Source organism: Malus domestica, chromosome 11, assembly GCF_042453785.1.
Source record: "Malus domestica chromosome 11, GDT2T_hap1".
NCBI lineage: Eukaryota > Viridiplantae > Streptophyta > Magnoliopsida > Rosales > Rosaceae > Malus > Malus domestica.
This window is the reverse complement of record NC_091671.1, coordinates 39,266,057-39,292,082: the sequence shown is the minus strand read 5'-3', so window position 1 is coordinate 39,292,082 and position 26,026 is coordinate 39,266,057. Positions and strand designations below refer to the sequence as shown.

General features: G+C 37.9%; 4 protein-coding genes across 4 annotated transcripts; 2 read left to right on the top strand and 2 right to left on the bottom strand.

The window, feature by feature from the left end:
- Positions 1-826: 826 nt before the first annotated feature.
- Positions 827-4,214, bottom strand: LOC103449075 (E3 ubiquitin-protein ligase SP1). Its single transcript, XM_008388351.4, has 11 exons — positions 3,611-4,214; positions 3,432-3,484; positions 3,109-3,230; positions 2,917-3,012; positions 2,645-2,782; positions 2,496-2,561; positions 2,039-2,151; positions 1,776-1,886; positions 1,555-1,598; positions 1,362-1,470; positions 827-1,265 (listed from the first exon to the last, which is right to left on the bottom strand). The coding sequence occupies exons 1-11, from the start codon at positions 3,682-3,684 to the stop codon at positions 1,163-1,165; spliced, it is 1,029 nt and encodes a 342-aa protein (XP_008386573.1). The 5' UTR covers positions 3,685-4,214; the 3' UTR covers positions 827-1,162.
- A 7,971-nt stretch (positions 4,215-12,185) lies between these two features.
- On the top strand, positions 12,186-14,348 carry LOC103449071 (succinate dehydrogenase subunit 3-1, mitochondrial-like). Its single transcript, XM_008388346.4, has 4 exons — positions 12,186-12,499; positions 12,777-12,840; positions 13,520-13,887; positions 14,023-14,348. Exons 1-3 carry the CDS (start codon positions 12,315-12,317, stop codon positions 13,856-13,858), a joined length of 588 nt encoding a protein of 195 aa, XP_008386568.2. The 5' UTR covers positions 12,186-12,314; the 3' UTR covers positions 13,859-13,887; positions 14,023-14,348.
- A 934-nt stretch (positions 14,349-15,282) lies between these two features.
- LOC103449072 (E3 ubiquitin-protein ligase SP1-like) lies at positions 15,283-18,819 on the bottom strand. Its single transcript, XM_008388347.4, has 12 exons — positions 18,695-18,819; positions 18,408-18,460; positions 17,763-17,881; positions 17,582-17,677; positions 17,261-17,443; positions 16,717-16,782; positions 16,523-16,635; positions 16,321-16,440; positions 16,095-16,138; positions 15,929-15,988; positions 15,740-15,821; positions 15,283-15,649 (listed from the first exon to the last, which is right to left on the bottom strand). The coding sequence occupies exons 1-12, from the start codon at positions 18,766-18,768 to the stop codon at positions 15,547-15,549; spliced, it is 1,113 nt and encodes a 370-aa protein (XP_008386569.1). The 5' UTR covers positions 18,769-18,819; the 3' UTR covers positions 15,283-15,546.
- Positions 18,820-21,216: 2,397 nt separating this feature from the next.
- On the top strand, positions 21,217-25,386 carry LOC103449073 (elongation factor Tu, mitochondrial-like). The gene is made up of 12 exons (XM_008388348.4): positions 21,217-21,649; positions 21,862-21,937; positions 22,173-22,265; positions 22,522-22,596; positions 22,678-22,782; positions 22,894-22,984; positions 23,086-23,291; positions 23,727-23,810; positions 24,017-24,082; positions 24,231-24,293; positions 24,560-24,800; positions 24,936-25,386. Exons 1-12 carry the CDS (start codon positions 21,465-21,467, stop codon positions 25,001-25,003), a joined length of 1,353 nt encoding a protein of 450 aa, XP_008386570.1. The 5' UTR covers positions 21,217-21,464; the 3' UTR covers positions 25,004-25,386.
- Positions 25,387-26,026: the final 640 nt, after the last annotated feature.

Below are 26,026 nucleotides of genomic sequence, written 5' to 3'. Positions count from 1 at the left end.
TTTTTAAATTTCGTCTTAAAAAAAAAGTCAAATCCAACAGTAACCTGACGTGCATGACGTTAGGTAGCATGTGTTTGGGTTGGGCCATAGGGCTGGCTGCTCTTGGCCAACCCGCTGGCCGGTTCTCCAATTTTTTACATGGTGGGGCTCACGAGCCATTTGACCTAACCCTTAGTTTGAGATGATTTTTGTGTCAAAACCGGCTATTTTTTGGCCTATGACCCTTTGGCTGGGTTGGTTGGAGATGGCCTCAGTTATAAGATTTGGATCCTCTCCTGAGCCCAAGGAGAAGATCCTCCTGACAAAAAACTATGGGTCGTTGGATTTTCATTCAACGACTATAATTATTATAACTTTAAAGGGACCTTCCAGTTTATAGCCGTTGGATAAAAATCCAACAGCCCACAGTCTTTGGTAAGGAGGATCCTCTCCTTGTGCTCAGGAGAGGATCCAAATCCAATGTTTAAAATATCCACAAAATTATCAATACTTTTGTCGAAATATCTAAAAAATCAATAATCGATATGTAGGGAGGAGAAGTGCAAACTTCACCCTTGTCGATGAGATACAAAAAAATCAAATAATATCAACGATATTTACTTATTCACTAAAAAAAATTTGGCAAAATTCATTAGACTTAACTTTTGATTTAAAAAAAAAAAAAAATTTTTGCTAATTTCAACTAAAACTAAATAAGTTGATATATCCACCCATTGCAACTTTACATAATCTCCGTCGAAGCAACCGATATCGATATATGCATCAATATTTACATAAATTTGAATATTGATATTTCTACCTATATAGATATTTTAAACACTGGCGATACGTGGAAACTCTCCAAAGGTGGATTACTCCCAACATAAAGTCCGACTATGAAAATTGTTAGACCACAACAATTTACAAGAATGTCTACCCGCTTAAATCAGTTATAGTTTACAAGAAATTTACAAGAAAGCACCATGCCACAAGATTTCCGGAAAGAAAACTACGTAAAACTGCAAATTTACTCGAGTAAAGTTCGTGGGAGCATTGGCAGGGTTGCACCACACAAAACAGTCATCGTTTAATCGCGGGCATGTTTGGAAGTGCTTCTCTAGATAACCTTCTGCTCATCAAGATTTCTTCATCGACTACTGCTCAAAACATTTGAAGCAGAGCCTTAATGGCGGAAAGTCTTTACAGCCTGATCAATTCGTCGCCGGCAGAGAGGACAGCTGGTCAGGTGCAAGGAGCAAGTTGTACAACAGCACATATGACCACACCTGATAAAATAAATAAAAGAATCAGTGATGTGTTAAATTCGTAAGGTAATAAATTAGACTGGCTGTTGTATCATATAATGAAAAGGCAGTTCTTACGGGACAAAAACCGCATTATAATCCTGTTCAAGGCATATCACACATAAATCGGGCATCATACGGTCTCTCTTGTTTCCATCTGATGCACCATCATCTTTTTCGTTTGAACCTGGGAGAAAAAGGTAAAACCTCTTAGTACATTTTTGAGCATATATTGCAAATAACATCGTAATGGGGTCTCTCAGCAGTATACCTTCACCATCTTCCCCAGATCTTTTAGCAGCTGCAGCAAGAACCCTGCATGGAGTCGAATTTCATTATCCATTTGTTTCAGATAGACGGAAGAAACAATAGAAATATTATATATATATATGAGGCCACCATCAAAACATGCTGTTTTTCCTTTACATACTTACTCATAGAAGCAGCGACTTTCACTTGCAAGTTCCAAATGAACAAACTTGGGCTACGTACCTTTTCTGCAATTCCCAACGGCGCTTTCTCTCAATGATGTATTGGATAGAATGCTTAGCAACCAAATAAACACCAAACACGGTCAAACCCACAGATGCATATTTGTACCACCTGAAAAAGACATCTATATTAATTAGACTACAGAGAAAGCACACCATTAAAGCAAATGAGCAGCGCATGAGTGCAAAAACACCAGCCATGGACATACATATGCACACAGAATGTTAATATACATTTACGCATTTGTATAAGTTATAAACAACCTTGCCCATTTTCCAAGGTTTGCAATAAGCTGATCAATGGTTTTGGGAGAGACATAAAATGGCCCTTTCTGAGGTCGTTGAATCCGAATGGTACCAATGTCATCTTTGACAGCCTGATATAGATCAAGCAATAAGAGAAAGTATCAAATGAGTGTGTACATCATAACATTTCAATGCACAAACGTTCCACCAAATAGCATCCTGCAAATAAAATGCTAATTATGAAACTAAAGCTTCAAGCCGTTTTACAAGAGTGCAAGTTCTTCTACGGGACAGTGATCATTTTTGGAACAAGGATCATCCAAATTAAGTATTTGGTACAATACTAAACAAAAAACATTTGGGTAAAAGTAATTTTAAAATTTGTAATTATCGGAATGTTACTTCCTACAGTTCAGCTTTATGTCTATTTGAGTATTTGTTCTAAAAAAGATACAGTTATTAAACTACAGCATACCTCACCAACAACACTCATAGAAGTACCGGTTGGAAGTACCCTCTCAATTCGTTTGACTCCAAGCATCTGAGACAAAACAGCCATCTTACTAGTTGAACCATTGAAGTTTGCCAGATACAAGTATACAACAATTACTAAACTAAGCAAACCTTGAGGCCTTGGAGATAATCTAATGTCCCACGTACGAGGGATCGTCCTGACTCTTCAAATACCTCACTTGCAACCGGCAATACAAATCCTGTGGCAGCTCGTGCTCCCACCACAAACACACGACCAGTTCCATCATCCTGATAAAAATAAAAAAAATAATTCCAGGAACCACCATCATATCCAGTTAGTCAAATTTCAGCTCCAATTGAACCAAAAATAATATTTACTCAATAAGCACAAGAAGGGACATGTAGAGAGAGAGAATTCTCACCAAGTACCAGGGAACTTCTTTACTCATTGAAAGCATCAAAGCAGAATCCTGTATCCATGAGCCAGCATCATTGTGTTTCAAAAAATGTTGTTCTGCCTGAAGAAGATCAACAGTATAGTTAATTACCAATTGCACGAAAACACAGCCAACGAAAGCATCCAAATTTGTTCTTTAGAGTTATGATTTGTGTACCGTTTCCTCCACAACTACACCTCGTAAACCAGTGAACTCACAGTTGATGGGGGTTTCAGAGCTAACTCTCCCCGAAACTGCAACCACCACTGGCAATCTAAATTCGGAATCCAACAGTTTTGCTGAAAAGAGAAAGTAGACAGCAACTCTTAATTCAGGGAGCAAACCCAAACAGACTAACGGCATCGCCAGAAAAATAAATAAATCTATAAATCTTCTCCCAACAGATGTTCCACATGAAAATGTATTTGATTCAAGCAAGGCACCAAAACAAAACAATTGAAGCAAAAACTAATCTTTCAGTTTCGAAAAAAGGCGCATACCCAATTCCTTTAACTGATTAATCCGAGTGGCGGATTTAAGAATCTCTGCATCCCTGTGTAATCACAAAACACCAAAATTCAACATAACAACAAAAATAAGTTATTGACAACTTAGAAATGCGTAATTTGATCATCAGTAAAGCTAATTCAATATCGAAAAACAGAGAGAATAAACTGACCTGCCACTGCTCCTGCCAAGAAGGTAAAGAGCAGCTCCACTCAGACAACAACTCAATCCACCCCAAGGTAGCATTTTCAACCACCGCAACGATCGATATACTAATTCCAAACCCTTGCGCTATTGCTCTCCGCCTTGTTACGCAATACCGGAAGCATCAGGGCTCAAAAACCGGACCCAGAAAGAAATCATACGCGAAAGACTGATCTTTTACGGCGAATTTGATGGAAAGATATGGAATTGAAAAGGGAATTAGGGATTTTGGGAGAGAAAGAGGGGGAAAGTAGGAGTGAGATTCTTGGGAAATAGGAAGTCGCAAAGAAAGGGTTCTGGAAATTTTCTGTTTGTTTTCCGGGAAAGTTGAAAAGGAAGGAAATTGGGAAGGGGGATTAGGGATTTTACAGAGAGAGAGCGGGGGGATGTGATATTGTAGGGAAATAGGAACTCGCAAAGGAAGGGTTCTGGAATTTTCTGTTTGTTTCCCGGGAAAGTTGAAAATGAAGGAAACTGGGAAGGGGGATTTGGGGGAGGGAATACGAAAAGTGTTGGAAAGGGCGGAGGGAAGCGGAGGGAGAAGAGTGTGGAATATACGTCAATGTGAAAGTTTATTCATCCAAATCCCATTAAGGTTAACTAAATTTAGGAATTAACGTGTTTATCAACATACAAGTAATAATTTAATTATCAATTTTTATATAATGTAGTTTACAAAATTTTATATACAAATTCAATCTTTTTAGCATTACTTTTTTAGAGCTGTTATTTTCATCCCAATGTTTTATATTTCCACCCACCTTTTTATGAAATTTTTAATTACAAATTTGTTCATTTGTAAAATGACTAATAAAGACCTTATTTACCTTCTTTTGCATTTATTTTTTTATTAAAAAAAAAAAGTTTGGGCGTGAGATTTCTTCTGGATTATATGCTTGGTGCCGTAATCCTTCAAATTCCAGAATTTCAAAGGAATTCAAGTTCCATAATTTCAGTCCATTCAGTCCCTTATCGACCTTTCCTTCCAGACTTCCAGTAATCCAGTTCCATTTGAAATTTCGAACACTCAACAGCATAACGGTGTGAATGTTCAATACCCTTTTTTTGGTTTTACCCTGATTGTGACGGTGATAAACCAAGTGTTTTAAGTGGCTTGTTTTGGCCAAAGAACATTTTTTCGGAAGGGTTTTCTTACGAGCCCCAGGAGAGGTTCCAAATGTTATCTGATGGCCTAACTGGTAAGAATGCCAAGCAGAAAAGACATCAACCATGAATGAAGTGAAAAGATCATCATGTTCATACAAAGTGCAAATCGACTTTTAACGACAAACATATTGCAGGACTAAGTAAACTGCTGAAGGAAGTTAAAACATGGGTTCGAGCTTGAGAGATGATTTACTCGAGTAAGCTTCTCCATTTTCAATTCCGACCAAATGTGTAGGCTGAAGATTAGAAGACCTTGGTTTTTTTCTTTTCTGATTTGTAGAAGAGAGTAATATTATTTTTTTAATTTTCTTTTTTTTAAGAGAAATTTATCTTTAATTATATATAGGGTTATTTTAGGAATAATAGTCGGTGAGAAAATAACATTTTAATTTTTTAACTTTTTATAATGTGTGTAAATATAACGTGGGTGGAGAAATAAGACAATGAGATGAGTGTAGCAACTCTCTACTTTTTTTAATTAAAACAGGATATGTACTGAGCTCATTTAATTAAAACAAGCATGGAGAAAAAAAAGTGTAACATGAGTGCCATTAGCTCACGACACATGGCCTCAGGCATTATTCTTGCTCGATTGAGCAGTCAGACTTTACTTCATTTCACTGTAACTTGACTGGTTGTGCCCGCAGTGGAGAGCATTTTGTGGGTTTTGGGCGGTGCTTAAAATATCCATGAAATTATTGATGTATCTGTTGAATTATCCAAAAAATCAAGAATGATATGGAAAAGGAGCGAATGAAAACTTCAACCATTGTCGGCGAAATATAGAAAAATTATTGAATATCGACTTATTTACCGATTTAGAAATTTTGTCAAAATCCATAATATATTTCGAACTTCTAAATTTTTTATGAGAAATTTTTCTCTAATTTCAATTAAATCTAATGAGTTGATATACCCACCTATTGCAAATTTTCATAATTTTTGTGCGAAAGCAACCAATATCTCAAAACCAACACCAATATTTTTATAAATTTTCAGATTGTTGTAAAATCGACTGTGGGTGCAGTGGAATAAATGAAACAAGACACAAAATTTACGAGGTTCCTCTACAATCAGTGTGACTGGAGTACGTCCTCGGGGTAGCAATGGTGCTTTTATTATAATTTGAAATAATAGGAGTACAAAGATAACCCTCTCTATTATCTCCTCTCATCTTCCTCTCTTTTCTCTCTTTCCTTTCCTTCCTCTCTCTCCCGTGAGTCCCTCACATTCATCTCCAATTCTTCCTTTTTTTTATCACCCCTTTTGAACACTTGTAATGCTCTATTTATAGAGCAAACAAAACACTATTAAACTTGTGAAATGTTTACTCTGTGCATGTGGGGTTACTATGTGCATGTGGGCTACATACACTATTTACAACACTCCCCCTTAGATGCTCACATAAGTCTTCAATTGACTCGTTAAGATCTTGATCTGTTTTAGATGCTCCCCCTGATTTCAAATCATTTAGGTTGATCGTTGATCGTTCTGCTTTAGTCTCTTAGTAAGAAGAGTTGCCGAAAGAGGTGTTTTACATGTTGTTAACTTTCCACAGACTTTTTCTTGAACTGGGTTGTAGGACTTTCTGCTAGACTAGCATCCAAAGGTCTGATTTTACTCCTTTTATCTGGAGCGGAATTTGATTCAAGAGTAGTGAACATTTGATCTTGAATCAGACTTGTGATTTCTTCAAGGACCTTCGAGGCTTGATCTTGAATGAAATTGGACCATGAGGAGTTTCATGTGGCAAGTGATCTTCAGTTTTGTCAGGGATGAATCAGCACGCGTTTGTTGCGCTTGTCTCCACATGCTTCAATGTATCATTTTCACTTTCCTTACTTGCTCCCCTTGCTTAAGTAGTATTTTCCCTGCTTTTCCCCCATGCATGTGTGGCATCTTCTCCGGCAGTATTTGCCCTCTGATGCCGGAGTGGAGTGCAACCCTTGCATTTGGATGGTTCATCACTTCTTGGTGACTGGAGACCCAACTCCAACTGTTGAAGATGACTACTCGAGAGCAACACTAGGTAAGCAATCAGGAAAGGTTCCAGGCAGTCGGTTACTTACCGGGAGTTTGAGTGGAGGTTCCGACATATTGCTTTCTTTATCCTTGTCTTCGCAGGCAAGAACAAGGACAAAGGAAAGGACAGGGAGATTGCATGATATGAGATAATCTTGCTCTGGTCCCTGAAGATATGTGATAATCTTGCTCTGGTCCCTGAAGATATGTGATAATCTTGCTCTGGTGTGACATGTTTGAAGAGGTATTCTCGGAGAGGAAGAAAACTGAGTATTTCGAGATGCTATGTTGAAGATGCATTCTCGGAGATGAGGAAGAGTTTGGTATTCTTGCAGTGTTGCAGGTCTGCCTTGTTATGGAGAACAGAGGTCGACATATATAGAGATTTCTCAATAGCAAGTGGTGGTGCTGTGCTTTTACTCTTGTCAGCAACTGTGGTGTAAATAGAACAGTAAGATTTACGCATTTTCAACTTTGTCAGATATCTTTGACAAAGTTGCACGCGATATCTGAAAAAGCTGGGATTACGTCTGAAAAATGCCAACAAACTTTATTCAGGAAAATATGGCTTTTGAAATTCGGAGAGCGGTGCCTCTTCGATCTTTGAACAAGTGGCTTTGCTGCCTCTTCTTTTATAGAGACATCAATTGTGTTCAAGAGTATGCTCAGAAAGTTGCTGCCTGTAGAAATTTCTTATATCTTGCACTTCTGAAATTTTATTTGACCTCTGTTTTTCCTTCATCATTTCTGAAAAATGACTTGCCCATCTAACATTTGCCTAGATTTGAGTCTTAGGAGTGATACAGACGAGCAGCGTCAGGATAATATATGGCGTCCGTCCTTCTTATCTTCTAATGGTCCTTTTACGGTTGGGGACTCTGTGATGAAGAATAACATAACCGCTACTGTGGTAGCTAGGAATCTTCTCACTCCAAGGGATAACAAGATCATTTCAGAACGGTCTGAAGAGTCGGTCGTTCAAGACTCATTGGCTCTCAGTGTTCAGTGTGCTGGCTCTGTTTCCAATATGAGCCAACGCCTACTTGCTTAAACTCGCCAAGTTGAATCATTGATGGCGGATGTGGCAAGTCTTAAACAAGAGATCAGAGGGCTCAAGCACGAGAACAGGGTGTTACACGTGCTTGCAAATAATTACTCTACGAGCATGAAAAGAAAGCTCGTCCAACTGCAGGAATCCGAAAGTCGGATTCAAAGTGATCACCAGAGGTTCGTTGCTAGATTCCGAAAGCAACTGATGCCTTCCCCTTCTGGTGTTTTGCTAAGTACTGGGGTGCCACATGATCAATCTCCAGTGCCTCCCCATTCTGGGGTACTTCCGAGTACTGAGGCTTCACATGAGCAACCTTTGTGAAGGCTCCATCCTGTTTGTTTGTTTTAACTCATGTGTATGTACATATCTGTAATTTCTTGGAGATATTAATATATATAAGCTTTATTTCATTCAATGTATTGTGCCAAATACAATAAAGCATATACTTCACTAAGATGTGGTACTTCTGGACCAAGTATTAATTTATCTTTACCCTCACGAAGATAAATGATTATTCTTAGTGTCTTCATCATATGAGTATTCAACTCATAATCTTCAATCCATATGGTTATTTTAATATCATAAATATCATGGATAAGATTCGTGTTGGTAGATTGTTCGATCTGCAGCTCGAGACAATAATTCCTTCAACACTTTATAATTTTTTCTAGACTCTTCAGGAGTCCCAATTTAATATCATCAACTCTTCAAGAGTTCTAATTAATGTCATTGACTCTTGCAAGAGATTTTAGTATGTTGCAACAATATCATAATGATAGTACTCACTAAGGCAATTTATATCATCCATTGGTATTGAGTACATATTTTATGTTTTACCCTTTAGAGGCTTACTTCAAGCAATTTGAATCATTCAAGGGTTTTCTACACTTCATGATACATTTTCCTTTGGAATTTATACAGAGCAATTTGCTCCCATGTATACTTGAGGGATTTACTTATGGAGATATAATGTGGGCGACTCACAACCCTTCGTATATAATTCTCCATTCATATGAACTCGTTTACAACCTTGTGTCATATCATGTAAGTGTATTACACTGTATTACAAATGCCCATATATAACCTCCTTGGTTCAACATCCTTTGGCTATTTGTATTGTATTCAAATATATATAGGTTCATTTGCCCACGTTCTTACAAAATTGTAATGGAATTGCCTTTCTCCATTTTGGCCAATAATTTTTCTTTTGTCGACGAACAAAAGAACGTGACTCAATATTAACACAGCTCATTGATGAATTTAGTAGCTACTTGTAAAAACCAAAATTATCATTGGTTATCATCAATCTGTGATCCCATATTCTCATATGCATGCGCATGCATAAAAGCTTTTTTTTATTTCTTTTGGATATCCATTGCCTCTTCAGGGGCATTATACTATCGCTTCCAGGATAGTCGTAATTTAGAGAATTCGGATCATAACCTCATTTTGAGCGTTATAGAGCTTGGATTTTAATCTCCACTTCTAGGAGTTGAGTCATTGGAACCTATACGTCTATCATGCTACATGCAAGAGACATCAATATTCCCATGTCTGCGGATTGTCCTTTCTAGAACGTATTATCCATGCAGAGACTGTCATGCTTCTGGCATGCAACAATTATGCTTCAGGAATGCAATAGTTCAGTAGTGCCATATTCCTTTTTTTTTTTTTCGAATGACTGAACCTTTTGAGTCTAAAGGTCTGCCACGCTTCAGACGTGCAACAGATAAATCATTTACTGCCTCATTATATTGTCCAATGAGGACATCAATTCTTGTAGGCACATTTGCAGTAAGTATATGTGATTTCATCACTTTCGTTGCATCATTCAATTATTCCAATTTCATTTTCTCATTGTTTGTTTCGTGAATCAAAATAAGACAAATTATCTTCGTTCTTCTGGAACGGTCTTTTCTCATCATTCTTCTGGAATGATATTTTCTCATCGTTCTTCTGGAACGATGTTATTTTCTCCCCCTAATGGCAGGAAAACTGTCTTATCAAAATCATAGTCCGCAAATCATGCGGTAGACATATCCCCAGTCAAGGGTTCCAAATATTGAATGATAGATAGTGTTCAACATCAATGCCTAATCTACGATGATGCCTCATTTCAGTACGTTGTGGCAGTCTTACAGGCACATAGATAACACAACCAAAAACTCGTAAATGTATAATGTTTGGCTAGTTCCCAAACACGAGTTGTACTGAGCAATATTGATGGTTGGAAACTGGTCTCATCCGAACTTAATAATGCGTCATGTAAAATGACATGTCCCCATGTAGAAAACTGATAATTTCGTTTTCATGAGCAGAGCGCGGGTAATCAATTTCATCCGCTTAATAAATGCTTTTGCTAAACCATTTTAAGTATGGACATAAGGAACTTCTGGTCCTTATTAAATAGTCTATGGACTGAGACTTTTATGACCTTTATTATAATTAAGTTGAGGCACTGTGGCACTTCAAACTTAAGGTACTCATCAAGGAATTTCATGTCCTGATCTTCAGGATCAAAGGACTTCATGCCTGATCTTTTTGTATGATGGAACTTCGAGTCCAATCATTTTATATGATGAGGATCAAGAAACTGCAGGTTCTGATCTGATCAAGGAACTTTGGGTCTTATATATACTCATTGTAACAAAAGATAAGTACAATAAATAAATTAAAGCAATAGGCGGTAATTCCAGCCATAATGAATAAATTGCATTTAAGTAAATAAAGCTTGTGACAATGGCTTTAATTCAGCACCATCAAAACTTAAAGCAATAGGCGGTAAAACCGTCCATGGTAAATAAATTGCTTTAAAGTAAATAAAGCTTGTGACAAGGGCTTTGATTCAGCACCATTCACATAAATATCAAAGCTTTAAGGCAAAGGGTAATAATTCTACCCACTGTAAATAAATTGCTTTAAATAAATATAACTTGTGACATGGGCTTTAAACCAACACCATGCACATAAATAAATATATAATTTTATTATTTCTTTTCATAATGGTGATGGTCTCATCAACTTCCCACTATCAACTTTATTATTATTTTTTATTATTTCTTCCCTTCACTTCTGTCGGGGCACCCATCCAAATTGTCCTTATTTTATTAATGTTTTCATTTCACAACAACAAGTCCTTTTAGTTACTCAGGAAGTAAAAGTAACAACAAGTTCCAATTGGTGTTCCTCCTCCGGTGAGTTTCGAAAAAGTCGAAACGGTTCCCATAAGTTTTGGAGTCAAGAGTGTCTGCAACTTATGAAAAGATCAAACCGTTAGATTTAGTTCAAATTTTAGTATGATATGGATAAGAGGATACCAAACAACTTTCGTGAAGAAACAATTTCGATTTGAGCTACAGAAATAGAGTTATGGTACTCATAAGGTGGCTGTCCAGTTTTCTGCGGAAATTGGAAACTGGTTTAGTATTTCAGACATCTGCAACGATCGCACCGTTAAAGTTTTCTGAAATTTTGATATGTTGTAGATACTGAGTGGACGAACAACTTTCAAGAAGAAAGTATTTTAATCCGAGGTCCGCAAGTTGGAGTTCAGAGGCTGTTTACATAGCTGTCAAATTCTTTACGAATTTTGAGTATGTACTCTTTTGCTTCTGCAAAGGATGATATACAGTCATACAACAATATATATAGTTGCTTCAAGAAAATCAATTGTACTGAGATTTGAAGATGAAATGAAAATTGTTTCTTATCTGTGAGATTCCAGTTGAAGGAGGTGAACATGATCTGTGGCGTTGTGCTTTCCACTGACATGAGAGCTTCTCATGCTGATAACGTGTTGTAAAATCGACTATGAGTGCAGTGGAATAAATGAAACAAGACACAAAATTTACGAGGTTCCTCTACAGTCAGTGTGACTGGAGTACGTCCTCGGGGCAGCAGTGGTGCTTTCATTATAATTTGAAATAATAAGAGTACAAAGATAACCCTCTCTATTATCTCCTCTCATCTTCCTCTCTTTTCTCTCTTTCCTTTCCTTCCTCTCTCTCCCGTGAGTCCCTCACATTCATCTCCAATTCTTCCTTTTTTTTATCACCCCTTTTGAACACTTGTAATGCTCTATTTATAGAGCAAACAAAACACTATTAAACTTGTGAAATGTTTACTATGTGCATGTGGGGTTACTATGTGCATGTGGGCATACATACACTATTTACAACACAGATCAATATTTTGACATGTGTTGAAATTTTAAGCACTAGTTTTTGGGAGTGATTGGGAGGGGTAGGCTCGCTCTTAGGCCCATGTAGAGTATGCATATCGTATTTCTGAATATGACGTATTTACCCTTCAACGGGTCATGAGCTGAGTATATTAATCTTCTCTCTCTAACTCAGTCTAACTCTCTCTCCTTCTGGCGGATCGGAACCAAGGTCCTATCAAAACATCTCTCTCTGCTTCTTCCTTCATTTCAATGGCTGCGGCCGCTCTCAGAAACCCTAGCTCCAAGCGCATCCTCTCCTACTCGCCGCAATCCTACTTGTTCGGCCGAGGATTGATCGCCGCCGCCGGTTCTCCAATCGCCGACTCTGCTGTCGGAAATGACCGATCTTTTAGCCCTAGTCCTTGGTGGCGATCCATGGCCACCTTCACCGGCATGTTAGTATTCACTCGTTGTCTCTGTGTTGCTTAAAGTTTTAATTTTTCATTCTTCGTAAGAAATTAGGACTTTCTGTAGCGAATTAATTGAGAGATTTGCACCGTTTGAGTTTTTATTTTTTATTTTTTTATTATATATATATATATAGGATTTAATTGGCCTGTTTAATTTTTTTTATCTGAATTGGATTTTGCGTCATTGAAGTTGCATATCTATGTTCTATCGATGTGGTTTTTTGGATTGTGAATTGTAATCGACTTACATATGTATGTACAGAAAACCTCATGTGAATGTTGGATTTGATCATGGAAAAACGACGCTGACCGCCGCACTTACAAAGGTCCGTCATTTCGATGTATTGATTGTATTTTTTGTGAGGTTTTGTGGGCTGTATTTGTATCTCTGCATTTGCTTCATAAAACACAGCATGAAGGAATGTTGCTAAAGATAACTGCTTTCCCAACTTAGTCCCATCTCCGACACGCACGAAATGGGACGGACCCAGTTCATATGAGAGAGTTGGGGGAAAATGAAAACTTTTCAGTCATAATATGCTGTATGATTCCTTAATGGAAACTTTTCGGTCATAATATGCTGTTTTGATTCCTTAATGGAAACTTTTCGATCATAATATAATGTTTTGATCTCAATTCAAGTAAGTTGGGGATGCATTTAGGCACTGATTTAGAGATTCCTTAACGAATTAATCCTAATCCTTTAGGTTATTGACATTTGTTATTTCGTTACAAGAAGTGTTTTAACTTTGGCCTGCAATTTTGTTCATAATATCTAAGTACAGTTCCATTTTAATATCATCGTTGCGTTGATCATGAGACTATATTGAGAAGCTTTCCTAGAACAATGACATGCTTTATTTGAATTGTCCATATTTTCATGTTGCACGGTTCTTTTTTGCCTTGCTCTGTGATTCTCCTTATTTTCACTGGGTTTTCACTCTTTTATTTTGTGTTGCAGTAGCAGTCAGTTTACTAATTAATTTTGTTTTTAATGTCTTGAAGGGTTTTGCAACTGGTGCCACTGGCCCTGTTGAACAAGGGACCGTTAGTCCTAATAACATGAACCTTCGCCCATTATCTCCTCATCTTCCTGTTTATAAGCCACATCTCAATTCGACATTTTCAATTACCAATAGAATCTCAGGGGTTGTCCTAGCTACTGTAGTTCTTCTTTTTTATCTTCTTTATATGAAAATGGGTTTGATTTGCTTCACCTTTGAAAAATACTACCAACTCCTCTTTTATTCATCAAAGCTCATCCCCATCACCCTCGAGATTTCAGCTTTAGCCCTGGCCTATCATACGTTATATGGGGTTCGCAGCTTTGTTCGCAAATTGTGAGCTGATACAACCGGTTCCTCTTGAACAAGGTTTGTTCACATCATCTCTGCCACAGAAACCTAAGAATTTGCTTTGCTTATTTGTTAATATCTAATACGACTAGTTGTCGAGTCTGAATTGTGAAAAGTTTTGAGGGCTAAACATTCCCTATGTTCATTTGTCAGGACAAAGATTTGCCTGAGGAAGGGAGGTAGAACGGTTTGTGCAGGAGTTGTTCCGTAAGTACTCTGAGAATAAAGATTTTCTGGTGCTGGATCATTTGAATCACTTTCTATGTGCACGTTAGTGGAATAAGGCGCGGTGAAACAAAGAACTCTTCACTTGGGAACATGACATATGTTAATTATTTACATAATCCGCGTTTTATGCGTTTGTTTTAGGTTTTGTCGATGAGATTGTCTGGTGTTAGACTGAACAGTAAATCGAGTCTTTTTTCATGCACCTTTGGGTTTAGTTTGTTCAAGTAATGTATGTTCTTTTGCATTTACAATTTCGTTCCTTGCAAATCCATTTCGTTTTCCTTGGAAGGAAACCCCAAAATGATCTGTATGGTTTCGCTGTTAGTTTTCTGGCTTGTTAGCGTCGAAGGACGTTAATTTGAGGATGAGCCGAAACGAGAAAACAGTACCGAGGGGATTTGGAGAGACCACAATGTTACCCCCCTATGAATTCTCATTCTGCATCAACTGTTGGCAATCGCTGCTAAAGTACTTCCACCAGCTGACCGGTCATTAGCCAGAGCTCAGGGGAGCTCCAGGTTCCATCAACCGTCGAGTGCTTCTGAATCAGAATTCGATTCGGCCGTCGTCTAATGGTCAGCCATCTTAGCCATAGTCATTTGATCTGGAGGCTTATAATCTACTTTTTAATACAACCATATTATTTACACTAAAAATGATGGGGATTGAGTTAATAAGCCACACAATGGGTCAATCATAATAATTTGGTCTGAATACGTTTATATGAGAATCGAAGTTAAGACTCTTCACATTTGTTCAAAAAAAAAAAAAAAAGTTAAGACCTTTCACAAACTAGTAACGAGAAACATTACTACACCGTAATGCTAAGTGTTGAGTTCTATTCGATCTTGCATAAGTACCAATCTCAATGCACATGGTATCATTCTATGTGAAAGTGCGTTTTAGGAATGGAGACATGTTCTCCTAGACCTCAGGGTCAAAGAAAATGGCGGTCGCCCATCGCTCGATCTTAATTCAACGTAAGAAAGCATGAGTACCAACCTCAATTCACATGGTCTCATTCTATGTGAAAGTGGGTTTTAGTAATGGAGACGTGCTCTCCTAGACCTCAGGGTCAAGGAAAATAGTGGTCACCCACCGTTCGATCTTAATCCAACATGAAAAAGTAAAACAGAAAAAGTTATGAGAAAGTACAATAGAAAAAGTTAGTGAGTCCATAATAGATTACGATCAAATGGTTGATGACCACCATTTTCTTGAATCTTGAAGTCTAGTCTAGGAGAACAGTTCTGTTTAGAAATGAGGTGAGGCTGGTCAGGACATCCTATCCTTATAACACGATGCATATTTATTACGCATAACAAAACTCAGACTTCCAGTTTAAGCTAAGAACACTTGAAGTCTAACAGATTCCTGAAAAAAAATATTATCATATCAACGAGATCTCTTCGTCGATCTACCAGACCACCTATCGCATTAAGCGTTCTCTTAAGGGCGGAATGTCCTCACCGCCTGAGAAAATGGTTGCCGGCAGAGGGGACATTCGGTCAGCTGCGAGCAGCAAGTTGTACAACAGCACATATGACCACACCTGATACAATAAATAAGTCACAAGTGTGCTAAGTTTATAAGGGAACACTAGACGATCCATTGACTCAAATATCGAAAAGCCAGTTCTTACGGGATGAAAACAACATTGTACTGCTGCTCAAGGCATATCACACATGAATTGGCCCCGTCTGGTGCAGCAGCAGCCCTTTCGCCTGAACCCGGGAGAAGAAAAAAGAAAGTTAAAGCCTTTCAGCACATTTCCGAGCATATATTATCCGATAAATAGTGTTGTAACGAGGACACTCCGCTATATATCTACCTGCATTATCTCTTTGAGATCTTATATAATCTGCAGCAACGGCCCTTGTGTCCGATGAACCTGGGAGAAAAAAATGTTAAAGCGTTTTGGTACATTTCCAAGCGATATATTATACGAATCATATGACAAGTAGCATTGTAATGTGGATACTCCGCGATATACCTACCTGCATTATGTTGCCGAGATCTTATATCAGCTACAGCAGCAGCCCTGCACAGACAGGAAGTTCAATTTCGATCGGTCTCAACAGACAGTTCAAATTATGAAGGAAAAAAAAAGAATCATATCTGGGGTTAAATAAAATGCGCTTCTATCCACAGAGGCAGTGATGACAACCAGTGACTTTTACTTGCAGTAAGTTTCCGAATAAATGTAACTTGGGCAAAACTTACCTTCTCCTGCTTCTCATCCATTCGGAGCGGCGCAGTCTTTCCCTGATGTACTTATCAAGTTCAGCGGCATTCAAAGTAAGACCGATCACAGCCACACCAAAAGATGCACATTTCAGAAACCTGGTAAAGATGTTTATATTAATTGTGCTTCAGAGAAGGCGCAAAAAGACGCGGATGAGTAGTGTACATTGCAAAAACAAACCTTGCCCAGTTCTTATGGCTCGCAATGAGCTCGTCGATGGATTTGGTGGAGACATAAAATGGCCCTTTGTGGGGTTTTTGAATGCGAATGGTACCAACGTTGTCTTTGACGGCCTGAACATGAATTTGAAACCTAAGGATTGGTGTATATATTAAGTGGCCTAACATCACAAGTTCATAGCATTTCAAACATACCTCACCAACAACACTCAGAGAAATACCAATTGGAAGTACATGCTCAGTTCTCTGGACTCCCAGTAACTAAGACAAAATAGCAAAAATGTTAGTTGAACCGATTTGGGTTTTGATCACAAATGGTCCTTTATGTTTTGGCAACTCATCAGTTTGGTCCTTCATCTATTAACTCGCTCATCCAACAAGCTGCCACCTCCGAGAACCCCACAGTCAACTCCCAGATCCTAAACTCAGTCCCGCAATCTGAAACGGAAACCACTCGCCCCCTGGCAAGTTCTCATAGACTTCTAGGTCCTCAATTCAATTTGAGAATGCAGCAGCAGCACCATGTTTTCCTCCCTCTCTGTTTGTGTTTCAATCAACGGGGAAGAGCTCCAAAGTCGAAGATGAGTGACAAAATATATTTGAACATTCTAAACTGATGAGCAAGTGAATACATGAAGAACCAAACTGATGAGTTGCCAAAACATAAAGGACAATTTGTGATAAAAAACCGATGAAGTTTTACCATATATAAATATGCATATTACTAAACAATACAAACCTTGATGCCTTCACGGTCATCTATTCTCTCACGCTCGACGCTTCTCTTTGTCTCACATTCGAGTCTGTTCATCTCACATTTGTGGCATCTCCTGGACTGTTCAAATTGACCACTTGAAGCTGGAAATGTAAAGCCTGAGGCATCTGTAGCTCCGACCACATTCACCCGGCCAGTTCCATCATCCTGGTATACAAAATCAAGGAACCACCATCACCATCAAGCACAACAATGAACATGTGAGAGAGAGAGAGAGAGAGAGAGGGAGAGAGAGAGAGAGAGAGAGAGAGAGAGAGAGAGAGGTGACAGCGAGCAGATACTCACCAAATACCAGGGCACTTCTTTACATTCTGAAAGTAGCGAAGTATAACCCATCTGCCACTCACCTTTCTCGTTGCGTTTCAGAAACCTTTGTGCTGCCTAAAGAAGAAGTCGATATCAAAAATCACCAGTAAAGAAAGCACTCAAAATTCATGTACGACGTTTGAAGTTATCATTTCTGTACCGTTTGCATAACAACTACGCCTCGTAAACCAGCAAACTCACAGTGGATTGGATTTTCACAGCAAACGGTCCCAGAAACTCCAACCACCAAAGGTGTCCGCCTAAACTCCAACAGTTTGGCTGACAAATGAAACAAGACAACTCGACGTTATGTAGGAAACAAATCAAAGCCGACGAACTAACAGCATCGATAGCAAATAAATCTCTTTCCTAGCAATGTTCCATACAAAAATGCGTTTAAAAGTCTATCTGTTTCCCATCATCATGTTATTTCTCCTACTGCTGCTATCATCTATCCTCTTACTTCAAAACATATTGTCCAATATGCAACGGGCTCATGGCACATATTGTCCAATATGCAACGGGCTCATGGCTCGAGCGGCTAAAGCATTCACCCTTGCATCCGAGGTTGCGCGTTTTAAGTTCTCGCTCCCTCAATATCGCTTTTAGAAAAATAATATACGCATGTCCTTCGGTGTAAACTACTCATTTAGTACTCAAATATTATATTCACCGGTTGATTAGAAAACCAAGGAGAGTTTGTGTTACTTTCAAAATCTTAGGAAGTTTTGTGAAAACTCGAGAAACCTCAGAGAGTGTATGTGCAAGTAACCCGATTCATGTCTTTCGAAAAAGAGGCACATACCCAATTCACTCATCGGATTAATCCGAGGGACCGACTCAAGAACATCTGCATCACTGTAAAATCACAAAACATCAGTTTGTTACAACAATATATTTACGCTAAGGCGTCGAGAAATAGATTGGTATTCAACTCACCGTCCATAATATTCGTTTGTAAAGAATACTATTAAGTGATACCTCAAAGAAATTTAACTTCTATAATAATTTGAAAATAGATAATTAATCGTTACTTCGTTACTAATTAAGTTTAATCTCTGCTTAATATAAAATCTTAGGTTAATTACTTACCTGCTGAATCTCCATCCGGGCAGGTAAAGAGCAAGTGCACCCAAACACCACCATACTCCCTCCCAAATTCGCATCTCTCCGATCAAGGATTAATCAAAGTAACAAACTGCTGCTGAAGTCTCGTTATATATGGAAGAGCTTACGACTTAAGAAATAATGAAACTTACGGACCAAGGAAACTCAAAATATAAAAGGAAGTTGAGTTTTAAAAGGAAGCTGAAGTCTCGTTATTTAAGCGTTGATGAACACGTTTATCAACGTTTAAATAATAAACCAATCATCAACTTCCATATCTTTTTGTTTCTAAATTTTTTTCTACAAATTTAGTCTTCTTAGCATTACTCTTTTTAAAATTATTTAATTGTGAATTCACAATATTTTGCTAAACAACAATATAATTACACAAAAATCTTTAGAATTCCCAATTAAATACACCTAAATTTTTATATAAAGTCTCTTAAAATCTAATTTAATACCTTGAAATTATTAATTCACCGAAACTCTTTCAAAATTCTAATTGAATATATCTAGTGTCCACGGGTATAAACAGAGGCGAAGGCATTATAAGGCTAGCTTGTACATATGCCTAACCTCATGCTTTTAGTCTTTTTAAATAATTTAGTATTATATATATATTTTTTGGTAAACTTAGTATGTACTATTGTTTAGACATGATTTTACATCATTGGCCCGAGTAATCGAGGCCGTTGAGTGAGCATGGTTCTCAACCGTCGGATGGAAAAATGGAGATATTTTTGCTAAAGGATAATATTATGGGTTTTATCATAATAATAATTTTTTTATGAGTTATCTTGACATATTCTTGAATGGGATAAGATAAGATGCAAATTATACCTCCAAACAAGCAGAACAGTCCGGAATAATTTGGAGTTGTTAGCTATGCATCGGATTAGAATGGCCTGGATGTATCTTCAAAAGATTGACATCACGTTCGTTGCATGCACCTAGTCTGAAAGTATGGGGGAATGCCAAGATAAAAGTATTGGATAATGGTGACATTTAAGAAGCCTAGGGTGGCTAGGACTTTTTAGGGTGATGATGATGTTGTCAGACATTATCAAATCAAAGACTAATTTGAAGATGAGATTGCATGCAGGAGATAGAATTGAAAAGCAATCCGTGGGGTATTAAAGATAATATTTCGAGGAGTATTATTTTAGCCTGGATGCCGCAGCAGATATACATCACTATAAATATGAGAGGTCGTGCACCATTCAGAGGCCCCCCTAATTCAACACACAACTACCATGCGCAAACTCTCTTAACAACTTGACATTTTTTATTTTATCTTTTCGCTGACACATCTTCCGTTGGTATCAACAGCACTGTGAAAGTAACCAGTGATATCTTCAGTCGGCATAGATAACTCTGTCGCCGTAGAATCAGCCGATCTCGCAGCATCTTCCGTTGGCATCAACAGCACTGTGGCGAGGACGGTTGGTTACCTATCCAAGTCTCGGTCGAGAAGGGTTTCCGAATCCTTGTTGATTATGGTCATCTCATTAGCCTTCTCGGCGAAGTGAGGTGTTATAGCTTACTGAGCTCGGCGCATTGCTCGCCGAGTTATTTTATGATTGGATACTCTCAAGTGGGATTTAGAGTTCGGCATTCAGACGGCCGAACCACGTTCACTATTAAGACTCATATCCACTTTGAGTATTTGTGCCCTTACACTTTGGTGTCGATTCGGCGTGAGTTTACTCTGACGAATACCATCACTGTAATCGAATCCGACGACGACGATTCGTGAACTTCGTAAGAATAGTAGCCTTGTCTTCAGGTTCGAGAACCCAAGAGGCCGAGACGTGTTCCTTCATCGGCCGCAATCACAAGACGCAGAAGTCGGCCGCGCACCCAACGCAACATCAACAAATTTACTCCTCGGCCGAGCTCGGCCAACGAGTTGGCACGCCTCGCATTCAACCGAATGACGTAGTTAGCTTATAGATTACTCGGCCTGCACGCCATGTAGGCTTGGTAGTTTTTAGGGTCAACAACTATATATTTTTTTTTAGTTTACACAAAAATTTTAAATTCTATTTGCTTATAGTCAAAACTATATTTTACATCCTATTTTATAAACAAATAATTAACTCTTAAAAATAAAAATCTAAAGTTTGATTTAGTTTTATACATAAATAATATTCTTTCACATTGTCCAACTGAAGAATAAACTTTGAGTTTTTCCTTCTAGTTTTTGAAATTTCATGTATTTTGTCCTCCAAGTTCCAACCCACAACTATATTTAGGTTTATAAATCTCTCTGATGTAACATCTTATTTAACATGAAAGAGTCTGATATAGTTTAACATCTTATTTTATAAATAAATTAATATCACTAGACCAAAAGATAATTAATTACATAATACGTAATCATATTGGTTTTGTTTAATACAGGTCGTTAGACGGGCTGGATAAAGTGATCTGGGTCTTTGAAATTTCATCCAACAGCTAAAAATTATTATATCTTTTAAAGCATCAAAATAGGTGAATCGTTAGATGAAATTTCAAAGGCCCGGATCATTTGATCCCATAGCCTTGGTAGGAGACCCAGAGAGGAAATGTTTCCGATTGAAACGGGTGCGTTTTAACGGGTTCTAAGTTCTAACCAAAATCGCCCGTCCGCAAAAACCCTCGTGAAATCCCCAAAAGCCCTAAAACCCCAACGCTCAAATCTCCGCCATACTGAGTAGGGAAGGCTGTGAAGCCAAAAGTCCATCTCTGTCTCTCTGCTTCTTCCTTCATTTCAATGGCTGCGGTCGCTCTCAGGAACCCTGGGTCCAGGCGCATCCTCCCCTACTCCTCGCATATCTACTTGTGCGGCCGAGGATCGATCGCCGCCGCCGGTTCTCCAATCTCCGACGCTGCTTTCGGAAATGACCGATCTTGTAGTCCTAGTCCTTGGTGGCGATCCATGGCCACCTTCACACGCACGTTAGTGTTCACTCGTTGTCTCTGTTGCTTAAAGTTTGAATTTTTCATTTTCGTAAGAAATTAGGACCTTTTGCAGCGAATTAATTGAGAGATTTGCACCGTTTGAGTTTTTGTTATTGGGTTTAATTGTTTTTATCTGAATTGGATTTTGCGTCATTGGATGTGAGTTTTTTGGATTGTGAATTGTAATCGTATTGTGAATGCATGTACAGAAAACCTCATGTGAATGTTGGAACAATCGGACACGTTGATCATGGAAAAACGACGCTGACTGCCGCAATTACAAAGGTCGGTCATTTCGATGTATTGGTTGTCTTGTATATGAGGTTTTGTGGGCTGTATTTCTATCTCTGCATTTGCTTCATAAAACATAGCATAAAATGATGTTGCTAAAGATAACTGCTTTCCCAACTTTAGTCCCATCTCCGTCACATGAAATGGGACGGACCCAGTTCATATGAGAGAGTTGGAGGAAAAAATGGAAACTTTTCGATCATAATATAATGTTTCGAGTTTTTCTCAGGTACTGGCAGAAGAAGGGAAAGCTAAGGCTGTGGCCTTTGACGAAATTGATAAGGCCCCTGAGGAGAAAAAGAGAGGAATTACAATTGCAACGGTTAGAAGTTTGTCTTTATTATCAGCTTGGCTTTTTATATTCTTGGAATGGCGTCTGTTTGGTATCCTTCTTGGATCCAATTTTTTGTTTTCGAAAATGATGAATGTAGCTAAATTACTTAGTACTCATTAGTTTCAAAAACAAGAAATTGGACTCAAGAAGGATACCAAACAACCCCTACTAGTTTCCATTTGTTTCTGGCCCGTCTTCTCGAATTATTATTCCCACCTACCTTAGGTTTGCCTTTATTTTGTAGGCTCATGTAGAATACGAGACTGTGAAGCGCCATTATGCGCATGTGGACTGCCCAGGACATGCAGATTATGTCAAAGTAAGCTTTGAATTCGAGGGAATAATATTAAGTAGTCTTGTGCATGGATTTAGTCATCTAATATGAATGGTTAATATGCAGAACATGATTACTGGAGCTGCCCAAATGGATGGAGGTATTCTGGTTGTCTCTGCTCCCGATGGGCCTATGCCACAAACTAAGGAACACATTCTGCTTGCTCGCCAAGTGGGTATTTTATGTTATTAGATTTTAAAAAGTTCAAACTGATGTGTTTTATCTCGTGCATTTATGGTGTATGATAATGTGTATACTTTTCTTATTGTGTGTATTGCCCAGGTTGGTGTGCCATCACTTGTATGTTTTCTCAATAAAGTTGATGCTGTCGATGATCCGGAGTTGATAGAGCTGGTTGAAATGGAGCTCCGTGGTTAGTAGATATAATCATTTATCATTTAAGAGATCATTTCATTAGCTGATAGCTTTATATTCAATCTAAGTTCTTATAAATTTGCTTTCTATTTCTGGCAGAGCTTCTTAGCTTCTACAAGTTCCCTGGGGATGAAATTCCGATTATCCGGGGTTCAGCTCTATCGGCTTTACAAGGCACAAATGATGAGATTGGCAAAAAGGCAATCTTAAAGTTAATGGAATCTGTGGATGAGTACATTCCTGACCCTGTACGCCAGCTTGACAAACCCTTCCTGATGCCAATTGAAGATGTTTTCTCAATTCAGGTAAGTTGGGGATGCATTTAGGTACACTCATTTACAGATTCCTTAATGAGTTAAACTTAATCCTTTAGGGTATTGACATTTGTTATTTCATTACAAGAATTGTCTTAAATTTTGCCTGCAATTTTGTTCATAATATCCAAGTACAGTTCCATTGTAATATTATCGTTGGTTCCTATACTCTTTCTATTGTTTTGAACTATTATTAGGTGTTATACTATTACTATTGTTTTGATCATGAAACTATTATTACAAGCTTTCCTAGAACAATGACGTGCTTTATTTGAATTGTCCATATTTTCATGTTGCATAGTTCTTTTTGCCTTGCTCTGTTCTGCTCCTTATTTTCACTTGATTTTCATTTTTTAGTTTTTGGTGTTACAGTAGCTACATTGTAGCAGTCAGTTTACTAATTAATTTTTTTTTAATGTCTTGAAGGGTCGTGGAACTGTTGCCACTGGCCGTGTTGAACAAGGGACCATTAAAGTTGGTGAGGAAGTTGAGATTCTGGGTTTACATCAGGTTTGTGTAAAACAAGTTTTTATATTTTATTGTGCTGCAATGCTTTCTTATGCGATTCTTCCCTTATTACTTCTTTAGCAGATGATTTAGTATATGCAACTCATTCTATGAGTTGGCATTAACCTTTTGATATGGGTGTCTTTGATAGCTTTAGGGTAAAATACCACTCTACGAATGTCTGGTCCTAAGTTTGTGTTCTTTTTCAGGGTGCTCCTTTGAAAACAGTGGTGACCGGTGTTGAAATGTTCAAGAAAATCTTGGATCATGGACAAGTAAGTGACTTAATCTAAATACTCTTCAAGATACCAATGCTTTTTAAGAGCAGGAAATATATTTCATTGATGGGTTTGTGCACTTAGTGGGAAAAGGCTTTGTTGTTGTTGTTGTTGTTGTTGTTGATGGGTTTGTGCACTTGATTAGGCTGGTGATAATGTCGGTCTTCTTCTTAGAGGTCTGAAGAGGGAAGATATCCAACGAGGACAGGTATGTGGTTTCAATTGCACCTGAAAGTTATCAGCTGTTGGTTTTATTTTACTTTATACAACTTGTGGAAATTTTATTAAAACCCATATTTAACCCTTGTAGTTTGCCCAACTAGGTTATACCATGTGGAAATTATCCTTCTATTGGTTATTGTTTATTCGAATGCTCTAAATTTTTGTCTTTATTATGGCAACGAAACTATGTATTGGCACCGACTGCTGTAAATGTTGGATGGCTCCGCCTCACTTATTTGTCCCATTGCACAGGTAATTGCTAAGCCAGGAACTGTGAAGACACACAAGAGGTTTGAAGCAGAAATATACGTCCTCACAAAGGATGAAGGTGGACGCCACACTGCCTTTTTCTCAAACTACAGGCCTCAGTTTTACTTGAGAACAGCAGATATCACTGGAAAGGTAGAACTGCCCGAAAATGTTAAGATGGTTATGCCTGGAGACAACGTGACTGCAGTTTTTGAGCTGATTCAACCGGTTCCTCTTGAACAAGGTTTGTTCACATCATCTCTGCCACAGAAACCTAAGAATTTTCTTTGTTTATTTGTTAATAGTTAACACGACTAGTTGTCGTGTCTTAATTGTGAAATTTTTTTAAGGCTAAACGTTCCCTGTGTTCATTTGGCAGGACAAAGATTTGCCTTGAGGGAGGGAGGTAGAACGGTTGGTGCAGGAGTTGTTTCGAAAGTACTCTGAGAGTGAAGATTTTCCGGTGCGCGATCATTTGAATCACTTACTGTATTCACGTTAGTGGAAAAAGGCGACGAGAAACAAAGAACTCTTCACTAAGAGAAACATGACATGTCATAATTGTTTACATAATCCGCGGTTTATGCGTTTGTTTTAGGTTCAGTGGATGAGTTTGTTTTAGGTTCAGTCGATGAGATTGTTTGGTGTTAGAATGAAGAGAGTAAATTGAGTAAATTTGGCACCTTTGCATCCCATTAGTCTTTTTGTTCCCAAGCCTGGCAATAATGCGATCAGGGTTAGCATGTTCAAGTGACTTGTATTCTTTTGTATGTACAATATGACATTTTTCCGATTCCTTGCTAATCCATTTCGCTTTCCTCGAAGGAAAACCCTAAGAGCTTGTTTGATATCATATTTAAATTTTTTTATAATTTCTCAAAGCATTTCTTAAGAATTTTTCTTTAAAACAATTTTCTTTAAAACTCAAAAACTTGTTTGGTATGCGATTTAAAAATTTTAAATCTTACAACTTAAACTGGACAAAAAGATCCAAAAAAAGGGGTTGAGAGAGAAAGAGGAGAGAGGAGGAAAGAAAGTAAGAGATGATTGGAGGAAAGAGAAAGAAGTGAGAAGATCGGAGGAGATAGAGAGGAAGAAGAGAGAGAGAAAGAACCGAGAAACTGAAGAGAGCGAATTGGAAGAGTGACGAAAAATGTAAAAAAAACAAAGAAAAAAAAAGAGAGAAGGGGGAGAGAGAAAGAAGAAAAGAGAGATGGATTTGAAGTGAGGGGAGAAGGGGGAGAAAAGACAAGAGTGAGTTTAAGTTTAAACACTCTAAAAACTCACTTTTTGTGTTTTTAGATGATAAACTATATTTTTGAATTATTCTTGAGTTCAGTTTTTTAAAATAATCATACCAAACAAGTTTTTAAGGCCTAAAACTTAAAAATTGTTTTTGAGTTTAAAAAGTTAGATTAAAGTAGAATACTAAACGGGCTCTAATTGTTTGTTCTGTATGGTTTCGGTGTT